Source organism: Stenella coeruleoalba (genome assembly GCF_951394435.1).
Source record: "Stenella coeruleoalba genome assembly, chromosome: 16".
NCBI lineage: Eukaryota > Metazoa > Chordata > Mammalia > Artiodactyla > Delphinidae > Stenella > Stenella coeruleoalba.
In genome coordinates this window covers 74484865-74509523 of record NC_137162.1, presented here as the reverse complement: position 1 = coordinate 74509523, position 24659 = coordinate 74484865, and the positions used below count along the sequence as shown (strand labels likewise).

At 39.2% G+C, this 24659-nt stretch overlaps 1 protein-coding gene and 1 long non-coding RNA gene across 4 annotated transcripts in view; one reads left to right on the top strand and one right to left on the bottom strand.

Annotated features, from left to right (window-relative positions):
- Positions 1-14459, top strand: part of ZNF37A (zinc finger protein 37A) — a 61827-nt gene extending 47368 nt beyond the window's left edge. For both annotated transcript variants that reach the window (XM_079900238.1, XM_079900239.1), the window contains one exon: positions 644-14459. In XM_079900238.1, the coding sequence (XP_079756364.1) occupies positions 644-2094 (1451 nt within the window). In that variant the 3' untranslated portion in view covers positions 2095-14459. The remainder of the gene's footprint in view (positions 1-643) is intronic.
- The window catches only part of LOC307175267, a 76815-nt gene that overhangs the window by 17323 nt on the left and 34833 nt on the right, over positions 1-24659 (bottom strand). Inside the window, exon 4 of one of the 2 annotated variants that reach the window (XR_013824280.1) lies at positions 16024-17003. This is a non-coding gene — a long non-coding RNA (uncharacterized lncRNA). Of the gene's footprint in view, positions 1-15956; positions 17004-24659 lie in introns of those variants that run through there. The other variant, XR_013824281.1, reaches the window with a different exon arrangement.

The window sequence follows — 24659 nt, the reverse complement described above, 5'->3', positions numbered from 1 at the left end:
TTGTAAATCAACTATACTTCAATAAAGTAAATTTTTAAATATATACTGTCAGTTTTTGGACATTAAACTCAAGGATATAGAATACTGTAGATAGTAGAGGAGTAAAAACAACCACAGATAATCATAAGGTAAAGGTAAAAGAAATTTCTAGGACCAGGTTTAGAATTTTATTCCTTACGGTTTTCATGGTATACAGAGATGTTGAAACATGGATATGAAAGCAGGATTGAAAACTGATACGAAGGTGAAATCTGGGGGAAAGCCAGAAGGGATTGAAACAGGGTTTGATGGTCAGGAGAGGTCCACTGCTGACCAACTCTGATGTAAAGGGAACATACCATACCTACAATAGAGCTGTAAGTCTGAATCTGTGGCAAGTTTGCTCTTTTGTTGCTTATTTTTATTCCTCATGAATCAGAGCTAGAAAAGAAGTACTGTTCCTTTATGAGTTAGGGCTCTTAGAATATTGATTTCTTGCTGCTGGGTAGAATGGAAAAGAGAGAGAAGACTGGACATATACACTCTTGTCATATTCTAGGCATGGAAGAGATAAGACCTAAACTGATCAACTCCCCGAAACCTAATGCTAACTATTTCCTCCAAATATCCTTGTGAACTAATCTTTCTTGTCACTTTATTTCAGAATTAATTAATAGCAGTAGAAACTATTCAAGAAAGAAGTTTGATGAGTTTAACAAAGGTAGAAAATGGTTCCATGATGAAAAGCATGAAGGAATTCACTCTGAAGAGAAACTTTATGAATATAATAAAAATGGGAATGGCCTCTGTCTTAATGAAGACTCTGTTCAGCATCAAAAAATTCAAATTTTGGAGCAACCTTTTGAATACCGTGAATGTAGGAAAGCTTTCCAAGAGAATTCACTCTTTGTTATACATAAGAATCCTTACACAGGACAGAACACCTGTGAATACACTGAATACAGAAAAACCTTCTGTGATATGTCATCTCTCTTTGCTCATCAGAGAACACATCCAAAAGAGAATCATTATGAATTTAATGAATGTGGAGAAAATTTCTTTGAGGAATCCATTCTCTTTGAACATAATGTTCACCCTTTGAGCCAGAAGTCAGATCTCATTCCAATTCAGAGAAGCCACTCAATTGACAGTATTATTGGATATAATGAATGCGGAAACTTTTTCAATGAAAAATTAGTCTTTGGCATACAACAGAGCATACAAACAGGAGAAAAACCCTATGAGTGTCATGAATGTGGAAAAACCTTCAACAGGAAGTCAGCCCACACAAGACATCGGAGAACCCACACTGGGGAAAAATCCTGTGAATGTCATGAATGTGGGAAAACTTTCTGCAAGAATTCAGACCTCATTAAACATCAGAGAATTCATACAGGGGAGAAACCTTATGAATGTCAAGAATGTGGAAAATCCTTCAGTGAAAAGTCAACCCTCACTCAACATCATAGAACACACACAGGGGAGAAACCATATGAATGTCATGAATGTGGAAAATCCTTCTCATTTAAGTCAGTCCTTACTGTACATCAGAAAACACACACAGGGGAGAAGCCCTATGAATGCTATGAATGTGGGAAGGCCTTTCTCAGAAAATCAGACCTCATTAAACATCAAAGAACTCACACAGGAGAAAAACCTTATGAATGTAATGAATGTAGGAAATCCTTCTCTGAGAAGTCAACGCTCACTAAACATTTGAGAACTCATACAGGCGAGAAGCCCTATGAATGTACTGAATGTGGAAAATTTTTCTGCTACTACTCAGGTTTCACAGAACATCAGAGGAGACATACAGGAGAGAAACCTTTTGGATGTAATGAATGTGGGAAAAACTTCCGTCAGAAATCAGCCCTAATTGTTCATCAGAGAACTCATGTAAGACAGAAACCCTATGAATGTAATGAATGTGGAAAGTCATTCTGCGTGAAGTCAAAACTCACTGCACATCATAGAACACACACAGGGGAGAAACCCTATGAATGTAATGTTTGCAGGAAATCATTCTATGTGAAGTCAAAACTTACTGTACATCAGAGAACACATTTGGGAAGAAACCCTATAAATATAATAAATGAGGGAAGTCACTCTGGGTGAAGTCAAGAGTTTATATAACAAAGAACACAAAGCAGGGAGAAAAATCTATTAAGATTTTGAGAACATCTTTGGTCTAAAGTCAGTTCTCGTAATACAGCAGAGAACTTACAGAGGGAAGAAAATAATATGAAGATATTCTGGACATAGGAAAATTTTCTACTGGAATTTGAACCATACAGTGCATCAGAAAGCTCAGAGTACAGAAAACCTATTGGTGAATGAATACAGGGAACCTTCTGCCCAAAGCCACACCTCACTAAACATCAGAGAAATCACACAGGGTAGAAACCTCTATCAGTATTCATAAAGAAGACTTCATCCACAGGCCAGAGAAAAGGCACAAACTATATAGCAAATTATAGGAAAGCATTTACTATGAGTTGGTGTTTTATTGGACTTGTGTGAAATGTTTGAAGTAGCATTTCAGTGGATATCAGATAGTAATTTAAGTGGGTAGAAGCTTTAAATTAAACCTAAGCTTATCATACATCAGAAATTTTGAACTGAAGTGTCTAGCATTTAGGAAATGTGGAGAATGTTTGCATTTAGACATAGCATTTATACAATTTGGCCTATTGCTGGGTGTGCTATTCCTTCCACTTTAAGGTACTGGATATCAGCTGGAACCAGGGGGTTATAAGCAACTCACATGTTTATTGCTGAGGCATATGGAAAGCAAGGGAAGATTTTTAGCAAGGGGACCCACCTGCAAGAAGATTTTCTGATGTCCAGGTAGAGAGAGATACCCTGGTCTTGGTGATATACATAGGACAGGAGCTTGCCAGCAGGATTTCTGATTAATTGTGAGGCTGACTAATTTTGAGTGGCCTGTCCTGAAATGGTGGATCAAAGGGGCAATGTAGGTTCCTTGAATGCAGCTACCTGGTGTAGTGGAAGTGGTATGAAATATAGGTAGTTTCTGCCTTACCAGTGTTTAACAGTTTGGCCAGATGCCATCCTGCTGTGAAGTGACTTACTGCAACCAACTTAACATGTTTCTTTAAAAAGCAGAACATTCATGTACAAACATATACATTGTTAAGTATGGAACTTTAAAAAGCACAAATAGATTTTACTACTGAGTAAGATACAGTAGTTTGCAGCAGACCAGTGCACTCACTAAGAACAACTAGAAAAGCAGTTCACAAAAAGCATCTATTTACTTGCAACCTATTGCAGAAGCAAAGAGGGCTAGAATGGTAATATTCAGGAAGGGAGTGAATGACAGAAAGTATATGGGAAAATATAGCTGTTTTTCCTGGGAGCACTTGCCAATTCTGGCTACAGGGAGGAACCTGAATATTGGGCTTGGCTCAGGCAGAGGGCTATAGCTTGGTGGGGCAAGGGGGGTTAGGGTGCAGGGAGACCAGAAGCCAGGGAATGGTGACCTTTGCCTGTCAAGGCTGGAGTGAAAAATTCTGAAACATGAGAGGCTTCAAACACATAGCCAGTTTCTCAAAATTTTGAGAATACTGACACAGGGCAGGAACTTGAAAATCTAATCTCAAAAACACAAGTAGATTTTCTTTTTCAGTACTGAGAAAAAAATGAATAGAATTCAGGAACTGCCAGGAGGTTGGGCCCCTGGCAAACACAGCATGCTATCAATAGAAGCACAAGGTCATACCAGAGGTAGATTGTACCTTACCCAAACTGCAAACAATCTGAGTCATATTTAAAAATCTACCAGAAAGAAAACTCATAGGAACAGATGGCTTCACTGCACTTGTTCTAAATATTAAAAAAAGACATAATACCAAACTTTTATAAACTTTTCCAGAGATAGGAAGATAGGAACTTTCCTGTTCACTTTATGAGGCCAGTACAACTTTGATACCAAAACCTTTAAGACATTTCAGGAAAGTAAAGTTACAGACCACTATCTTATGAATTTAGATACAAAATCCTAAAATTAAAAAAATTCCAGCCATATCAAAGGACAATATATCTTGACTAAATTATGTTCACTAGAGGAATCAAAGGATAGATTTAGTATTTCAAATTCAATCCATTTGGCCTTCTACTCCTCTCTCTCATTCTCCTTTCTCCCTTTGCACTTTGTATATTTCTCTTCTGCCTTCCCTTCCTAGCGTTGAAGAGGCAGAATAGGCCTGCCGTGAGGGATGAGAAAGGTGTTGTGGTGATGTGCCAACCTGCATCAAGAGTGCTGGGGGCAAATGGAAGAGATGGTTAGCATGGCTGAGATACTGGTAACATTGAGCAGATAAGTAAATGTATTGAAGATGATGAAAGCCAGGTTCCTCACTGTTAGAAAAGGTATCTGTAAAAATGGAAAGGGGGGAAGGTAGAAAACCACCTGGAGTGTTGGACTGGAATGATACTCATTTTAACTACACAGAAATAATTATAGTAGTCATTGTGTGTGTGTTTGTATGTATTTTATGGATCTGTCTACTGACAGCTCAGTAGCACTGAGCACACCAATTACCAGGTTATTAATTACTAAATACTATCCTCCCACCAAAAATGGAGGAGGTCTCTGGAGTGATAGCTTATTCCAAGTCAGAGATGGGGAGAAATATCTACCAGACAATAAGAAAATGTTCTAAGAATTATGGAAACATGTCAAAAGAACCACCTTGGACAGGTTCCAGTGGCCAAATTTGAGACAGTTTGATCAAAACAAATAAAAATAGCATCATAATATAAGTGACTTAAAAATGTGAATCCAATAATTTGTACAGATATAAATAAGTGAATAAATACATAGAGGAGGGAAAGCTTTCTTTATAAGCCAACTAATAAATGTAGGAGGAATAATGGCAATAGAAGAAACACTATTTGGCAACCATCATACTGGTGGTTGATTCAGTAAGTAGGTGCCAACATAGGCTAGAGTTTGTGGGTAGAAGTTTAATGAAGAACAGGTATTGGCATTATCTCCAAATATTTCGCCACAAAATACTAATCAACTACCAAGGTGAAAATGGTGATTTTTATGATAAACCTGGCAGACACCAACATAAGTGATCAAAGTTCACTTCACCAATGGTAGGACAGGTCAACGTAATGTACTCCCTGGTGAGATGCTCTGAGAAGAGCCAACACATTTGTGCTGCATTCTTACCAAGAAAGCATAGCCAGAGTATGCTAATGCGGAAATATCAGATGAACCCCCTTGAAAGGTCATATTATAGAATGTAAAGCCTGTATTTAAATTGTCAAGGACATAAAAGGAAAAGACTGGGAGACTGTTCCAGGTTGGACTAGACTGAAGATGTTTTAAAATAAAAACAAAAAGGAAAAATAGAATAGTTGGGACAATAAAGAGTGTGTAAATTCTATGGTAGTGTTTATTTCCAGACTTGGGTCCATAGGTAAGTAAGTGTTTTGTTTCAGGAAAATACACACTCAAGTACATAGGGGAAACGAAGTCTCGTGTCTGCAGGTTATTTTCAAATGCTTTAGAAAAAGAGTAATGAGTGTGTGTGTGTAGACACAGAGTTCAAGTATGTGCTCAAGGGACAGATGGAGGAAATGCAGTGCACAGGGGGAAATGGGAATGAGTTTTTTCTACTAGTGACTTTAGTAAGTTTGAAATCATATCCAAGCAATACTTAAAAGTTTAAGTTAATTGATGTAGCCTACCACATTAAAAAAAAAATAAGTTAAACAATATTAGTGTCTCAGTAGGTGTGGAAAACATTTGATAGAACTTTACACACATTCATGATTAAAAAACTACACTAGGAATAGAAGGAAACTTCATTAAAAACAAGTAAAAAGCTAATATACAACAAACATCAAATTAAGTAGACGAATACTGGAATATTTCTTCCTGATATTAATAATGGGACAAGGACCTCCCTGGTGGTGCAGTGGTTAAGAATCAGCCTGCCAGTGCAGGGGGCACGGGTTCAAACCCTGGTCCAGGAAGATTGCCACATGCCACTGAGCAACTAAGCCTGCGTGCCACAACTACTGAAGCCCGCGTGCCTAGAGCCCGTGCTCCACAAGAGAAGCCACTGCAATGAGAAGCCCGCACATCACAACAAAGAGTAGCCCCCACTTGCCACAACTAGAGAAAGCCCGCACGCAGCAATGAAGACCCGATGCAGCCAAAAATAAATAAATTAAAAAAAATAATAATGAGACAAGAATGCTTGTTACTGCCACCACTACTATCTAACAGTGGACTGAAGGTTTTAGCTAGGTCAGGTCAGTAAGGCCAAATAAAAACAAAAATAAGACCTAAAAACTGGGAGGATTGAAGTAAAACTCATTATTTGCAGGTAATACCATTGTTTACATTTAAAAGTCTATGGAAAAATTATTAGAAATATGTGAATTTAGCAAACTGGCTATATAAAAATTATATTTTTATGTATAAACAACCAATAGAAAAATTAAATGATGCCAGGAGAATTGCATCCTTCCTGGATAGGGTGGCAAAGAACAGATTTATTCTCCTGCCTGGCATAATTGGGGAAAGGGGAAACAGAAAAATAAAGGAAATAATTATGTTCAAGTCACTGGACATACAATAGCCCTAAAACAGTTCCAGAAATCCAAAAAGTGCATCACAAAATTAAGAGAAGTTCAAAGACAAAAATAAATGAAAGGGTGTTAAGAATGACTTGTGGGGAGAAGACAAGATGGCAGAGTAGAAGGAAGTGAACTCACTCCTTACGGAACCATCAAAATCACAATGAACTGCTGAACAACCACTGCCAAAAAATAAATAAATAAATAATGCTAGAACCTACCAAAAAAGATACCCTACATCCAAAGACAAAGAAGAAGCAACCAAGAGACAGTAGGAGGAGCACAATCACAATAAAATCAAATCTCATATATGCCGGGTGGGCGACTGACAAACTCGAAAACAGTTATACCACAGTTCTCCCACAGGAGTGAAAGTTCTGAGCTCCCAGCCTGGGGGTCTGACAACAGGAGGAGGAGCCCCCAGAGAGTCTGGCTTTGAAGGCCAGCGGGGTTTCATCATAGGAATTCCGCAGGACTGGGGTAAACAGAAACTCCACTCTTGGAGGACGCACAAGGGTCTTGTGTGTACCAGGACCCAGGGAAAAAAGTGGTGACCTCATGAGAGACTGGGCTAGACTTACCTGCTCGTGTTGGAGGGTCTCCTGCAGAGGCAGGGTTGGCTGTGGCTCACTGCAGGGACAAGGACATTGGTGGCAGCAGTTCTGGCAAGTACTTACTGGCCTAAGCCCTCTTGGAGGCTGCCATTTTCTCACCAAGACCTGGCCCCACCCAACAGCCTACAGGCTCAGTGCTGGGACACCTCAGACCAAACAACCAACAGGGCAGGAACACAGCCCCACCTAACAGCAGACTGGCTGCTTAAAGTCCTCCTGAATAAACTGCTGCCTGATAAACACCCCAACATGGCCCTGCCTACCAGAACGACAAGACCCAGTTCCACCCACCAGTGCGCAGGTACCAGTCCTTCCCACCAGGAAGCCTGCATAAGTCTCTTAGCCAGCCTCATCCACCAGGGGGCAGGTAGCAGAAGCCAGAAGGAACTACAACCCTGCAGCCTTCAGAATGGAAACTGCAATCACAGAAAATTAGACAAAATGAGACAGCGGAGGAATACGTCCCAGATGAAGGAAAAAGATACAACCCCAGAACACCACCTAAGTGAAGTGGAGATAGGCAATCTACCTGAAAAAGAATTCAGAGTAATGATAGTAAAGATGATCCAAGATCGTGGGGAAAAAATGGAGACATAGATGGAGAGGATACAAGAAGTGTTTAACAAAAACCTAGAAGAACTAAAGAACATACAGATGAACAATACAATAACTGAAATGAAAAATACACTAGAAGGAATCAATAGAATAACTGAGGCAGAAGAATGGATAAGTGAGCTGGAAGACAGAATGGTGGAAATCACTACCATGGAACAGAATAAAGAAAAAAGAATGAAAAGAAATGACGACAGTCTAAGAGACCTTGGGGACAACATTAAACACACAAACATTTTCATTATAGGGGTCCCAGAAGGAGTAAGAGAAAGGACCTGAGAAAATACACGAAGAGATAATAGCTGAAAACTTCCCTACCATGGGAAAGAAAATAGTCACCCAAGTCCAGGAAGGGCAGAGAGTCCCAGGCAGGATAAACCCAAGGAGAAACATGCCAAGACACATAGTAATCAAATTGACAAAAATCAAGGATGAAGAAAAAATATTAAAAGCAACAAGGGAAAGGTAACAGATAACGTACAAGGAAACTCTCCCATAAGGTTATCAGCTGATTTCTCAGCAAAAACTCTGCAGGCCAGAAGGGGGTGGCACAATGTATTTAAAGTTATGAAAGGGAAGAACCTACAACCAAGAATACACAGCAAGCTTCTCATTCAGATTCAACAGAGAAATCAAAAGCTTTTCTGACAAGCAGAAGCTAAGAATTCAGCACCACCAGACCAGCTTTGCAACCAATGTTAAAGGAACTTCTCTAGGTGGGAAAGAAAAGACCACAAGTAGAAACAAGAAAATTATGAATGGAAGAGCTCACCAGTAAAGGCAAACATACAGTAAAGATAGTAAATTATCTGCACACAAATATGATATCAAAACCAGCAATTGTGAGGAGAGCACAAGTGCAGGATATTGGAAATGCATTTGAAATTAAAGATCAGCAACTTAATACAATCTTATTTTTTTGATATAGACTGCTATATCAAAACCTCATAGTAACTGCAACTGAAAATCTACAATAGATACACACAAAAAAGAAAAAGGAATCCAAACACAACACTAAAGTTAGTCGTCAGATCACAAGAGAACAAAAAAAGGAAGGGAAGAAAAAACACCTACAAAAACAAATCCAAAACAGTTAACAAAAATAAATGAAAGGATTTACTTAGTGTTGATGACTTTGAAGACTGATTTCTCCCTAAATTGAATGAGTAATTCAATGCAACCCTAACTGCCATCCAACAGCAGGTTTTGTTGTTGGAAATTATGAATTTAAAATGTATTTGCAGATGCAGTGACCAACAATAGCTGACACAGTCTGAAAATAGCAAAGTAAAGCTGCAGGACTCAGATTGCTACATAACTAGACTGTTACAGGCAGACCTCAGAGTTATTGGCTTGGTTCCGGACCACAGCAATAAAGTAAATATTGTAATAAAGCGAGTCACACTGCTTTCTCAGTGCATATAAAAGTTATGTTTAGGGCTTCCCTGGTGGCACAGTGGTTGAGAGTCTGCCTGCCGATGCAGGGGACACGGGTTCATGCCCCAGTCTGGGAAGATCCCACATGCCGCAGAGCGGCTAGGCCCGTGAGCCACAGCCGCTGAGCCTGCGTGTCCAGAGCCTGTGCTCCACAACGGGAGAGGCCACAACAGTGAGAGGCCTGCGAACCGCCAAAAAAAAAAAAAGGCAGTGGCATACTGGGAGGAGACAACTGCAGTGCATGTTTCTAACCAAGGAGTCTTACACAAAATGTGTAAAGAGCTCCTATAAATCAAAAAAAGTCAGAAAAGTTAGCAGAAAAACGTAAATTGAACATAATTTACAAAGAGTATATTTAACTGGCAAGTAAACATGTGAAAACTTGATCAGCTTCAGTAGCCATCAAGGAAAGGTAAATTATAACAAAAATTTAATACCACTACACACCAGAATGGCTAAAATGATTTTTTAAAAACTGATGAAGATATGAAGCAACTGGGATTCATACAAGTTTGGTGGAAATCTAAATTGTACACTTTGGGAAACAGGCTTTTTCTACTAAAGCTGAGCATGCATGTTAATTTCGGGTTTTTTTTTGTTTTTTGTTTGTTTTGCTAGTTTTTTGTTGTCGTTTTTGGCCGTGCTGCGCAGCATGCGGGATCTTAAGCATGGAGTCCTAACCACTGGACTGCCAGGGAATTCCCCTATATTTTGGATGTGTAATTGTACTTCTAGGCATATATCCAACAGATAAATAAAAATATTTTTACTGAAAGAGTATTCACAGTAGTACTATTCTCAATAGCCCGGATACAGACAACAGCACAAATGTCCACCAACACTAGAATGGATATATAAATGTGCTCTATTCACTCAGTGATACACTCTACAGGATTGAGAATGAACCAACCACAACTGCACGCATACAAAAGAAACAGCACAGAGGAGTATATACTGTATTTCACTCAAAAAGGCAAATTTAATATGTGGTGTTGGAAGTTGGGATGGTAGTTTCCTGGATGGTGACAAGTTGCAAGGATTGACTTGAGGGAGCTCCTCTGGTGTTAACAGTGTTCTGGTTTTTTATCTGCATATTGATTGTAGGTGTATTCACTTGGCAAAAGTTATTGTGAATATTTATATATATACTCATAGTTTAGTATAACTGTTCCTTAATAAAAAACAGAAAGTCTGAAATGTTGGCTCTCTAAAATCCCTCCAATAGTTTCTCAGTTCTTAAAAAACACACAACACAAATAAGATGATCCATTAGGATAACAGCAGTAAGTATGTATGTGAAGAATCCCCGTGTGTTGTGCTAAAGGTATGTGAATATATTACATAACATATTTTGTCCCCTTAGCTATGTGACAAAGATTTTTCACGTTAAATGCTAACCAATTTCTCTTAATATACATTTTAAGGCAAATAATATTTTACAGTTGTCAAGTTTACCTTACCTAGTATACGTTCTCTTATGGTTTCCTGGCATATATAAGTGCATATGGCCAGTGTTTTCTATTAACTCTTTAATAAAGAATTTAAACATTGTGTTTATTAAGTTTTCATGGCCTCAGCATCTACCAGTGGGTATCATGAAAATACTAATTAAACAAAATAAGCATTATCATGTTAATTAAAGAAAGCAGATTTGAACTACTTCAATTCAACACAGTATTGCTTTCCATTATATGAAGAAAATATCCTGTTAAAATGTTCAGATGAGACATCTAGGTATAAGTTGTATAATCCAAGCTAAACAGGAAATACTTACATCTGTATTATGATGTTGTGTATATATTTTTTCCTATTCCTTTCTTCCCAATAAACAGGAGAATACAGAGTTAGATACCAGATTGCTTGAGTTTATATGCTCTCTGGCTTTGGCTCTTAAAAGATTTGTGACAAATTAACTATCTGTACTCAGACCCTCATCTATAAAATGGGGACATTAGTAGTGCCTACTTCATAGCGGTGCTCAGAATAATTTATGAACTATTTATGCATGCATTAGCTGTTATTTCTTGAATTAGCTTTCAAACAATTGAAAGATTCTTACAAACTCTTCATTCCCTATACTCACTTTTTTCCCTTGGTAGCATAGCCTTGATTTGTATTTTTTTACCTTAGTCTTAGAATGCTCAGAGTAAACCTTGGTTAGATTAAGCCAGTCATGGAAAAGTTTCTCCTCGGGGATTTCTTTGGGATTGGCACATGTCCTCATTCTGGCCAGAGCTGTTTGCAGAGGTGTTCTGAAAACTTCTGGAAAGGCTTCTTTCTTGTGCAGCTGAAATTTTTCATGTCTGGACATGACCCTTAGTTATATCCTGCATCTCTGAGCAGTAGGTGAAGACTGAGGGTGGTAGAGCAGAGAGTGAACAGATCTGGATTCATGAGGATGTCATTCAGCTCTTTAACTGTTCTGCAGTGAGGATAGTCGGAGGCTGTACTCAGCAGTGGGCAGAACTCAGAGTGGCTTCCCTGCCCAGGCAGGGCCACAGAACAGCCCCCAAGGCTGGCAAGACTCTTGTTTGGGGAGTTAATCAGGGAGAACTGTGCCCCAAGTTCCTTGGCCAGACATGGCCCAGTGTCCTGGTTCTGCAGATGTGCAGTGCTGCTGGCCATGCTCTCTGAAGTGCTGTTGGGTTAAGCAGCTTTCCAGGCGCTCGGGTCAGGCTTCCTGGTAGGGTGGGGCTATGTATTAGCTCCCCTGCCTGGCTGGAGTGGGGGGAACAGCTCCACCAAGCCTTGCAAGGCTATTTATTTTGTGGTCTTACCTCAATCCAGTTCTGTGGTCCTGCCTGGGCAGGGAAGCTACTCCATAGCTCTACCCATTGCTGAATACAACCTCCAACACTACCAATCAGGAAACCTAACCAGAACTCCTGGGAATCTCAGTAGCTCACCCTGCAGCCCTGATTGCAGTGGCACTTGAGCAGAGAGTTTGGCCAGCAGCTCTGCGTCTGCAGAACAGAGACAGTGGCCCCATTTGTCCAGGGAGCTTAGTGCACAGTTCTGTCTAACCTGATCCCCAAACAAAGAGCCCTGCCAGTCTTGGGGGCTGATCTGCAGCCCCAACTGGGCAAGGATGCTCGTTTATAGCCACACCCAAAGTGAATACAGCTTCCAGCCTGGCTTGACCAAGAAACCCAGCCAGATCTCCTGGGAATCTGTGTAGCCCATCCTGCAACTCTGATGACAGCAGCACTTGAGTAGAGAGCCCATCCAGTGGCCCTACCCATTTGACAGAGCTAGGACAGTGGTCTGTCCGGTCACGGAACTTGGTACATATTTCTGCCTAATTTGATCCTCAAACAAGAGACTTGCCATGCTTAGGGCCTGTACAGGGGCCCACCCTAATAGGGAAACTAATTTGTAGCCCCTTCCATTGCTGAATAGAGCCTTCAGTCCATCCAATTAGGGAGCCTAACCAGAGCACAAGAGGAGCTGCCTAGCCCATCCAACACCCCTGCTTACAATGGCACTTGAACAGAGAGCAAAGCCCTTGGCTTTCCTCATCTGCAGGGCAAATCGGGGGGCCCCATGTAGCCAGGGAATTTGACGTACAGTCTTGCCTTATTTGGGTTCCCAAACAATGAGCTGTGCTGGCCCTGGGACCTGTTCTTCACCCCACCAGGGAAGAGAAGCTCATTCATAGCTCCATCTAACTGCTGAGTATAGTACTGATACCCAGTCCTGACTGTCCAGGAAGCCTGACCAGAGAACCCAGGCAATAGCAGAGCCCATCCTATGGCCTCACTTGAGCAGGAAACCAAGTCAGCAATTGCTATTCAAATGTTTTCAGCCAGAGGCAGCCCCTCCTGACCTCAGAGCTTGGGCAGAGGCCTTGCCCCAAAAGAGATGGAGAGCAAGCCCCAATTGCCCAAAGTATGCTACCAGTTGACATGTCCAGAAACCGAAACTGAGCTGACTGGTGAAGAACTGACTTTACCAAAGTTAACCTGTGAAGTCTGGAAGAGGAGACCGTTTGCTCAAATGTAGAAACCAACATATGGATTCAAGGATCATGAAAAATCAAGTAAACATGACACCATGAAAGGAAACTAATAAAGCTCCAGTAACACCCTAAAGAAATGGAGATCTAGGAACAGTCAGACAAAGAATTCAGAATAATCCTCTTAAATAAGATTAATAAACTACAAGAACAGAGATACTTAAAGGATATTAGGAAAACAATGCATGAACAAAATGAGAAGTTCAACAAAGGAATCAAAAAAAATTGAGAGCTGAAAAAAAAGAAACTGCACTGAAGAATTCTGTAGTGTCTCAACAGCAGGCTCAACCATGCAGAAGAAAGGATCAGAGACCTAGAAGTTATCCAGTCAGAGGAACAAAAAGAATCAAGATTGCAGAAGAGTGAAGAAAGACTACACAATGTGTGGGGCACCATCAAAAGCAACAATATCCTCATTATAGGAATTCCAGAAGGAAAAAAAGGACAGATGGCATATTTAAAGCAGTAATGTCAGACTTCCCAAACTAACAGAAATGGCCACCCAGATCCATGAGACCGAAAGGACCCCAAATATGTTAAATCTGAATAGGGCTACACTGAGACACATTATAATTAAATTGTCAACAATCAAAGACAAAGAATTTGCAAAGCAGGAAGAGAATGGAGACAAGTTACATGCTAGGGAACCTCCATAAGACATGGTGGATTTCTCAACAGAAACTTTCCAGGCCAGGAGAAAAAGGAATGATAAATTTAAAAATGCTAAAGGAAAAAAAACCCCTGTCAACCAAGGATTCTATATCCAGCCAAGGTGTCCTTCATTCAGAAATGAAGGAGAGATAAAGACCTTCCTGAACAAATAAAAGCTGAGAGAGCTCATCACCGTTAGATCTGCCTATAAGAAATGCTAAAGAAGCTCTCTGGAAGAAAAGGACACTAATTATATAATCATAAAAACATAAGGAGGTAGGACAAAACTCACTGGTAATGGTAAATATATAGTCAAAGTTAGATTTTGTAATACAGTAATGGTGGTACATAGTTCCCTAACTCCAGTTTAAAACTTAAAAAAAACAGTAAAAATTAGCATAAGTAAAAACATCTATTATATACGCAATATGAAAAATATGTAAACTGTAACATCAATAACCTAAAATGTGAGGGGGAGGAGAAGTAAAAGTGTAAAGCTTAGGAATGCTATTGAAGTCTTGTTATCAGTTTAAAACACGGTGTTATAATTTTAAGATATTTTATGTAAGCCTCATGGTAACCACAAGGAAAAAACCTGTAGTATTCATACACACAAAAAACAAGATAATGAAGTCAAAGTATACTAATTCCAAAAGACATCAAACACAAACACAGCAGGATAAGAAGCAAGGAACAATGGGTCTACAAAACAATCAGAAAACAATTAACAAAATGGCAATAGTAAGTTCTTACCTATCAATAACTGCTTTAAACATAAGTAGATTAAAGTCTCCAATCAAAAGACAAAGATGGCTAATTAGATAAAACAATAAGATCCAATGACATGCTTCCTACAAGAGACTCACTTTAGCCTCAAAGACATACATAGACTAAAAGTGAGGGAATGGAAAAAAATATTTCCTGCAAATGGTAACCAAAAATAGCAGTGGTAACTATACTTATATCAGACAAAACAGACTTTAAACTGACACTGGGAGAAAGAGAAAAGTTTTATACACACACACACACGTAAAGGGATCATTCCATTAAAAAGGTATATAATGTTTGTATATATTTATGCACCAACATTGAAGCAACTAAATATCAACATATAAAGTAAAACTACATGGGCTAAAAGGAGAAATAAATAGCAATACAGTAAGAGTGGGGGATTTTAATACTGCACTTTCAAAAAGGATAGATCATCCAGAGAATCAATAAGCATCCAGCGGTTTTAAACAGAACTACATACCAAATAGACCTGATAGACATATACAGAACATTCTATCCGACAACAGCAGAATATGCATTCTCATCAAGTGCACATGGAACATTTTCTAGGACAGACCATATCTTAGGCCACAAAACAAATCTTAGCAAATTCAAGAAGATTGAAATCATACCAAGTATCTCCTCGGACCACAATTACAAGGAACTAAAAATCAACAGGAGGATAACTGGAAAATTCATGAATACACAGAAAATAACAACACACCCTGAACAACCAATGTCTTAAAGCAATTAAAAGGGGAATAAAAAAGTATCTTGAGACAAACAAAAATGGAAAGACAACATACCAAAACTTATGGGATACAGCAAAAGCAGTTCTGAGAGGAAAGTTCATAACAATAAATGCCTACATTAACACATTACTGACCGGAGATGTATTAATTTTGTTACCCAAACGTTACTGACCAGAGACATATCGATATGTTTTTAGAGAGTGACACAATTTACATCACCATGCGAAGTTGTTAGAGCTTAGAATTGATCAAGGGTTCATTATACAACTTATGACTGCCGTTATCATTCACATTTTGCTCCGTTAGGTTTTTGTTCCAACCTTGTGCATAGTTTATTACCATAAAGTTTTCAAAAATGACGCATTGCAAAATTTTGAGTGAAGAAGAATTTTTCAGTGAATTTTATGCAGATACTTTCTCTGACTGTCCGAGAGGCATATATACTAGTGTATCAGAAAATGATAGTTCTTCAGAATATAGTTCTGATTCAGATGATGTGAATATTAGACCAAAAAAAGACAAAAAAATCTTAGTGACTGATTCTGATATAGAAAGTGAAAATGAAACTTACAGTGCTGGAGAATGCTCCTTTGCTTCTACAGAAGAGTGGATTGAAGACAACATTTCAGGAAAATTAGAAGACTTTACAGGTGTGTCAGGTGTAACTGCTGAATATAATAACCAGCAAAGTGTTAGTGAAATAACAGAATTAATTTTTAGTAACTTGTTCGAGTTGGTCACTTCTCAAACTTGTATCACCAACAAAATGAAAAATCATATAAAAAGTATGATAAGGTTTTAAAATGGACTGCTGTAACCAACAGTGACATGAAGAAGTTTCTTGGATTAATAATTTTGATGGCACAAATAAGAAAGTCACACTGGAAAGGATATTGGTCGACTGATCCCTTACTTGAAACACCTATCTTTCCAAAGATTATGACGAGAAGAAGGTTCAAACAAATAAGGACATTTCTTCACTTTAACAATAACTTGGAAACTCCACTTCCTGCAGACAGAATTTCAAAAGTTAAAGCTCTTCTGGATTATTTTCTACCAGAATTTCAATCAATCTATATACCCAAACAAGAGTTATCACTTGATGAGGCAATGATAAAGTGGAGAGGATGACTCAGATTCAAAACCTATAATCTGTAAAAACTCACAAAATATGGAATTTTAGTCAGGATGGTTAGCTAAAGGGAAACTGGATATATATGCAACCTTGAGATTTACACAGGGAAGGAAAGAAACCGCAAGAAACAATATTATCAGTCCTACAACCTTATCTTGGTTCATGGCACCATATTTACCAAGACAATTATTACAATGGTGTGTCCACATCTGAAATATTGTTGAAAAATAAAACCAGAATTTGTGGGAATATAAGAGAGAATCATCGTCTACCAAACCAATTAAAGGAGAAATCTAAAAATCTATGTGGGGGGAGGGAAATGACATTCTTACGGAAGGGAGAAGTGATTCTTCTTATATGGAAAGACAAGAGGCTAGTCCGCATGGTGACAGCTATTCATGACGCCTCCACAGCATCTACAAGAAAGGAAGACAGAAGGATTGGCCATCAGACAACTAAGCCCACTTATGTATTAGAGTATAATAAATATATGAAAGGAGTTGATTGATCCGATCAATAACTGGCACACTTCAATATCTTCCAGAAAACTCGAAAATGGTATAAGAAAATGGGTTTCTATTTGAGTAATGCAGGGGGCCCGGGTTCGATCCCTGGTTGGGGAACGAGATCCCGCATGCATGCCACAACTAAGATTCTGCATGTCACAACTAAGAGCCCACATGCTGCAACTAAGAATCCTGCATGCCGCAACTAAGACTCCTCATGCCACACTAAAACAGATCCTGCAGGCTGCAACTAAGACCCAGCACAGCCTAAATAAATAAAATTTATTGTGGCCTTAATGCACAGAATAAAATGACTCACAAGCAATTTTAGCAGTAGCTAGAGAATGGATAACTGACCATTCTGGTGAATGTAGTGGTAGTCCCGCACCTGGTCCTTCTTGTGGCGTTTCTAAAAGAGCCCCCCACAAGTCGATCCACCTTGTCGACTATCAGGTAAAATAAAAGAACATATTCTAGAGGAAATAATACCCACAGGACTAAAAAAAATGCTGCCATAAAGTGTAGAGTCTGCTCTTCCAGGGGAAACTACAGTGAAACAGAGCATATTTATAATAGATGTTCTGTTCCCCTGCACAGAGGTGCCTGCTATACTGCCTATCACACTCCAACGAAATATTAGAATGCTTTAGTAAGACATGTACAAAGTTTCAAATAAATACATTAAGTGCAAAAAAAGTTGATATTTACTCAAACATGGGTGTTTCAATATTCACTTACATAACAAATTGCCAGCCACAGGCATTAGTTTCTGCAAAAATCCCCTGGTCAAACAGTGTGTTAAGAAATTGAAACCGGGCTTCCCTGGTGGCGCAGTGGTTGAGAATCTGCCTGCCAATGCAGGGGACACGGGTTCGAGCCCTGGTCTGGGAAGATCCCACGTGCCGCGGAGCAACTAGCCCTGTGAGGCACAATTACTAAGCCTGCGCGTCGAGTCTGTGCTCCACAAGAGAGGCCGTGATAGTGAGAGGCCTGCGCACCGCGATGAAGAGAGGCCCCCACTTGCTGCAACTAGAGAAAGCCCTCACACAGAAACGAAGAGCCATACACAGCCATAAATAAATAAATAAATAAATAAAATTAAAAAAAAAGAAAGAGACTGAAACCATGCCCCACAGGGTTAAAAAAAAAAAATCTTAAAACCATGCCCCATAGGGTTAGTAGAAACTGGTGATTTACAGAAATTGAGTTTATATTACAGCTTGCTAAAAACCCCTCTGGGGCTTCCCTGGTGGCGCAGTGGTGGAGAATCCGCCTGCTAATGCAGGGGGCACGGGTTTGAGCCCTGGTCTGGGAAGATCCCACATGCCACGGAGCGGCTAAGCCCGTGAGCCACAACTACTGAGTCTGCGTGTCTGGAGCCTGTGGTCTGCAACAAGAGAGGCCACGACAGTAAGAGGCCTACGCATGGCGATGAAGAATGGCCCCCGCTCTCTGCAACTGGAGAAAGCCCTCACACAGAAACGAAGACCCAACACAGCCAAAAATAAATAAATAAATAAATTTATAAAAACCCCTCTGCTTGTAGCCTGCCTTCACTGAGCAAACTTGCCTTATTATTTTATTGCAAATTACATGCTCTTCAAGCTTCATGTAGCTTAAACAATAAAATGGTTGCCTGAGTTGTTTTCCAGGAACTTGCAGTCAGCTGAGTCTAGTTCAAGCTGAGCCAATTAAGACTGGTTGGGACCACTAATCCTAAAACTGGGCCTATGCAAGTGTTTGATGAATGGCTTTTTGATGTCAGAGTGCCCAAAACTAAACCCTCATATCACGCTACACACCTCCATTTGTTTTTTCCTGATTACATATCTTTCTTTTGTTTTTAACATCTTTATTGGAGTAGAATTGCTTTACAGTGGTGTTAGTTTCTGTTGTATAACAAAGTAAGTCAGCTATAATATACATACATCCCCATATCTCCTCCCTCTTGCATCTCCCTCCCACCCTCCCTATCCCACCCCTCTAAGGTAGACACAAAGCACCGAGCTGATCTCCCTGTGCTATGCGGATGCTTCCCACTAGCTACCTATTTTACACTTGGTAGTGTATATATGTACATGCCACTCTCTCACTTCATCCCAGCTTACCCTTCCCCCTCCCCGTGTCCTCAAGTCCATTCTCTATGTCTGCATCTTTATTCCTGTCCTGCCCCTAGGTTCTTCAGAACCATTTTTTTTTTCAGATTCCATATATGTGTGTTAGCATATGTTGCTTTCCTCTTTCTGACTTACTTCACTCTGTATGACAGTCTAGGTCCATCCACCTCGCTACAAATAACTCAATTTCATTTCTTTTTATGGCTGAGTAATATTCCATTGTATATATGTGCCACATCTTTATCCATTCATCTGTCGATGGACATTTAGATTGCTTCCATGTCCTGGCTATTGTAAATAGAGCTGCAATGAACACTGTGGTACATGACTCTTTTTGAATTATGGTTTTCTCAGGGTACATGCCCAGTAGCACGCCTCCATTTTTGAACTTATATCCCATGAAGAAAAACGTAATTCAGATACGCCTGCACAGAACACAGATTGCCTCACCTCTTCCCTACCTCCAATCATCTTTCCCCACACCTAAGACCACCCTGCTTCTTTATGCCATAAATATTCCAAGCCCCCCACCATTAGGGAGGCAGATTTGAGACTTGTTCTCCCATCTCCCCCCTTTCTTTGCCGCAAACCTCAGTGCCTCAGCATGTTAGCTTGTTGCACGTCAGGCAAACAAACTTGGTTTGGTAACAAAACAAGAAAGATTCCTCACTCTATGCCTCAAAGTAGTAGAAAAAGAACAAACTGAGCCCAAAGTAGAAGGAAGGAAATAATAAAGATTAGAGCACAAATAAATAAAAGAGAGAAGAGGAAAACAACATAAAAAATTAATAAAACAGAGTTGGTTCATTGAAAAGATGAACTAAATTGACAAACCTTTAGGTAGACTAACCAATAAAAAAAGAGAGAGGACCCAAATCAACAACTTTATAAATGAAAGAGGAGCCATTACAACTGATACTACAGAAAAACAAAGGATCATAAGCTATATGAAAAAGTATACACCAACAAACTGGATGACCTAGAAGAAATGGAAAAATCCTTAGAAACGTACAACCTACAGACTGAATCGGGGAGAAATAGAAAATCTGAGCATATCAATAACAAATAATGAGAGTGGACCAGTGATAAAAAAAAAAATCTCTCAACATCGAATACCCCAGGACCAGATGGCTTCACAGGTGAATTTCACCAAACATTTAAAGAAGAATTAATCAATCCTCAAATTCTTAAAAAGAAAATCAAAGAGGTGTGAAACTCTGAAACTCATTTTATGAGGCCAGCATTACTCTAATACCAAAGCCAGGAAAGGACACCAGAGGAAAAGAAAACTATGGGTCAATATCCTTAATGATTGCCTTGGGTAGTATAGTCATTTGTAGCAACATGCATGGACCTGGAGATTATCATACTAAGTGAAGTCAGTCACACAGAGAAAGACAAATATGATAGTGCTTATATGTGGAATCTAAAAAACAAATGATACTAGTGAACTTACTTACAAAACAGAAACAGACTCACAGACTCAGAATTAACTCATGCTTACCAGGGGGGAAGGATGGGGGTGTGGGGAAGGACAGACAGGGAGTTTGGGATTGACATGTACACACTGCTGTATTTAAAACAGATAACCAACAAGGACCTACTGTATAGCACAGGGAACTCTGCTCAGTATTCTGTAATAACCTGAATGGGAAAAGAATTTGAAAAAGAATAGATATATGTATAAGTGAATCACTTTGCTGTACACCTGAAACTAACACATTGTTAATCAACTATACTCCAATATAAAATAAAAATTAAGGTGATATCCCTGAGAATATAGATGGAAAAATTCTCAGTAAAATATTAGCAAATCAAATTCCGCAGCACATTAAAAGGATCATTCACCATGATTCAAGAGGGATTTATCCCTAGGATGCAAGATTGCTTCAACATACACAAATCAATAAACGTGATACATCATTCTAATAGAATGAAAGAAAAAAATCATATGATCATTCGATAGATACAGAAAAAGCATTTGACAAAATTCAACATCTGTTCAGGATAATAACTCATAACAAGTTAGGTCTAGAAAGAATATACCTCAACATAATAAAGGCTATATATGACAAGCCCACATCATCATACTCAGTGGTGAAAGGCTGAAAGCTTTTCCCACTAAGATCTGGACAAGGATGCCCACCCTTATCACTCCTATTCAACACAATAGTGGAAGTCCCAGCCAGAGCATTCATGCAAGAAAAATAGGCATCAGAATTGGAAAAGATTAAGTAAAATTGTCTCTATTTGCAGATGGCATTGATTTTATATAGAGAAAATCCTAAAGACTCCACACACACACACACACACACAAAACCCCACCCTGTTCTTTCTAAGCAACAAATTGAGGAAAATTACAGGATACAAAAATAACATTAAAATATCAGCATTTCTATACACTAACAATGAATTTTTGAAAACTCTTCCAGTCACAATAGCATCAAAAACAGTAAAATACCCAGGAATAAAAATTAACCAAGGTGGTTAAAGATCTCTACACTGAAAACTACAAGACACAGATGAAAGAACCTGAAGATAAACACAAATAAATGGAAAGGTATCCTGTGCTCATGGGTTGGGAGAATTAGTAATATTAAAATGTCCATACCAACCAAAGTCATCTACAGATTTAGTGCAATCCCTGTCAAGATTCCAATGGTATTTTCTTTTATAGAAGAAAAAAAAAATCCTAAAATTTATGTGGAACAGCCAAAGACCCTGCATAGCCAAAGCACCCTGAGAAAGAACAAAGCAGAGGTTCATTCTTTCTGATTTCAAGCTATATTGTAAAGCTAAGGTGTTCAAAACAGTATGGTACTGGCATAAAACAGACACATAAACCAATGGAAAAGAATTGAGAGCCCAGAAACAAACCCATGCATATATGGTCAACTAATATTTGACAAGGGAGCCAAGAATACTCAACGAAGAAAAGACAATTTCTTCAATAAACAGTGCTGGGAAAATTGGATATTCACAGGTAAAAGAATTATAATAGATCCCTATCTTACACAACTCACAAAACTTAACTCAAAATGGATTAAACACTAAATATAAGACTTGGAAAACATAGGAAAATAACTCCTTGACATGGGGCTTGGCAATGATTTTTTTTGCATGTTAACACCTAAAGCACAAGAAACAAAATAAACATGATTACATCAAAGTAAAAAGCTCTGCAGAGCAAACAAAATGAAACGGCAACCTATTGAATGGGAAAAAAAATTTTTGTAACCCATATATATATCTGAAAAGGGTTAACATACAAAAGATGAAAAGAACTCATGTAACTCAATGTCAAATTATCATCATCATCCAATTAAACAATGGGCAAAGGATCTGAACAGATGTTTTTCCAAAAATGACATTCAAATGGACAACAGGTACACAAAAAGGTTCTCAATAATTAGAGAAATGCAAATCAAAACCATAATATCTCTAGCCTGTATCGACCTAAATAAAAAAGGAAAATGAGGCAAGCTCAAATTGTCAAAAAAATGACTATTCAGGAATAGCAGAGAAATACAAATCAGGACATGCAAACTGAAGCAAGCTACAAGTGAGTCCACTGAGGGTCTGGGGTAGGCTGTATTTATGGGCAGGGAATGTAAAGAGAGTTCATCTAGAGTCTGTTAAAAAAACAAAACACACTGGGCTTTCCTGGTGGCGCGGTGGTTGGGGGTCCGCCTGCCGATGCAGGGGACGTGGGTTCGTGCCCCAGTCCGGGAGGATCCCACATGCCGCGGAGAGGCTGGGCCCTTGGGCCATGGCCACTGAGCGTGCGGGTCCGGAGCCTATGCTCCGCAACGGGAGAGGCCACAATGGTGAGAGGCCCGCGTACCACAAAAACACACACACACACACACACACACACACACACACACACACACACCAGAGGTCAGCTTTGAAAATTCCCTGTACAGACAAAACCAGTCTAGTCATACAAACAAAGCTCAATTCAGCTTATTTTTTTGGGACCAATCCGACCTGGGTCATTTCTTGTTCATGACTCTGGAAACCATAAGCAAAACTTCCCAAGGTTGATTTCCCCTGACCAACTCCCTATTATTTAAGAAAATTCAAATATTAACAGTTTTCTGTAAATCAGGCACATACAGGAAATCAGTCCATAACTTTTGTTTTTCTGAGGGCACATGTATAAGATTTTCCATTTTATATCCTTTGGTTCCACTTTATTTTTTTTTAATAAATTTATTTATTTATTTTTGGCTGCATTGGGTCTTTTGTTGCTGCGCCTGGGCTTTCTCTTGTTGCAGCGAGAGGAGCTACTCTTCATTGTGGTGACTTCTCTTGTTGCAGAGCATGGGCTCTAGGAACGTGGGCTTCAGTAGTTGTGGCATGTGGGCCCAGCAGTTGTGGCGCACGGGCTTAGTTGCTCCGTGGCATGTGGGATCTTCCCAGACCAGGGCACGAACCCGTGTCCCCTGCACTGGCAGATGGATTCTCAACAACTGCACCACGAGGGAAGTCCCTGGTTCCACTTTAGATTGAAATTCTTTCACACCTGTTAGAATACCCATTAAGAAATGAATGCTGGCAAGGATATGGAGAAAAGGGAACTATTGTGCACTGTTGGTGGGACTGTAACTGTAACTTGGAACAGCCACTATGGAAGACAGTGTGGAGTTCCCTCAAAAAATTAGAACTACCATTTGACTTGGTAATTCCACTAGTGGGAATATATATGAAGGAAACAAAAACACTATGTCAAAGAGACAGCTGCACCCCCACGTTCCCAGCAGCATTATCTACATTAACTAAGACATGGAAACAATGAAAGTGTCCACTGCAAGAGGGAGGAGATATGGGGATATATGTATATGTATAGCTGATTCACTTTGTTATAAAGCAGAAACTAACACACAATTATAGAGCAATTATACTCCAATAAAAATGTTAAAAAAAAAAGTACCCACTGATAGATGAAGGGAAAAGATTGTATTTATATGCAGTGAAAGAGTCAGCCGTAAAAGAAGGAAATCCTGCCATCTGTGACAACATGGAAAGACCCTGATGATTTATTCTAAGTGAAATAAGTCAGACAGAGACAGACAAATACTGTAGGATCTCACTTATACGTGTAATCTAACAAGCAAACAAACAGTAAAACCAAACTCATAGAAAAAGAGCTGAGCTTTGTGGTTACCAGAGGTGGTAGGTGGGGGTGGGCAGTTGGATGAAAGTGGTCAAAATGTATAAAGGTTCAGTTCCAAGATAAATAAGTCCTGGGTATATAATGTAAAACACAATGGCTATAGTTAACTCTGCTGTATGGTATATTTGAAAGTTATTCAGAGCAGATCCTAAGAATCCTTATCACAAGGAAAATACGTTTCTTCTTTTTTCTATATCCATGAGATAATGGATATTAACTGAATTTACTGTGGGAAACATTTCTCAATATAGGTAAGGCAAGTTACTACGC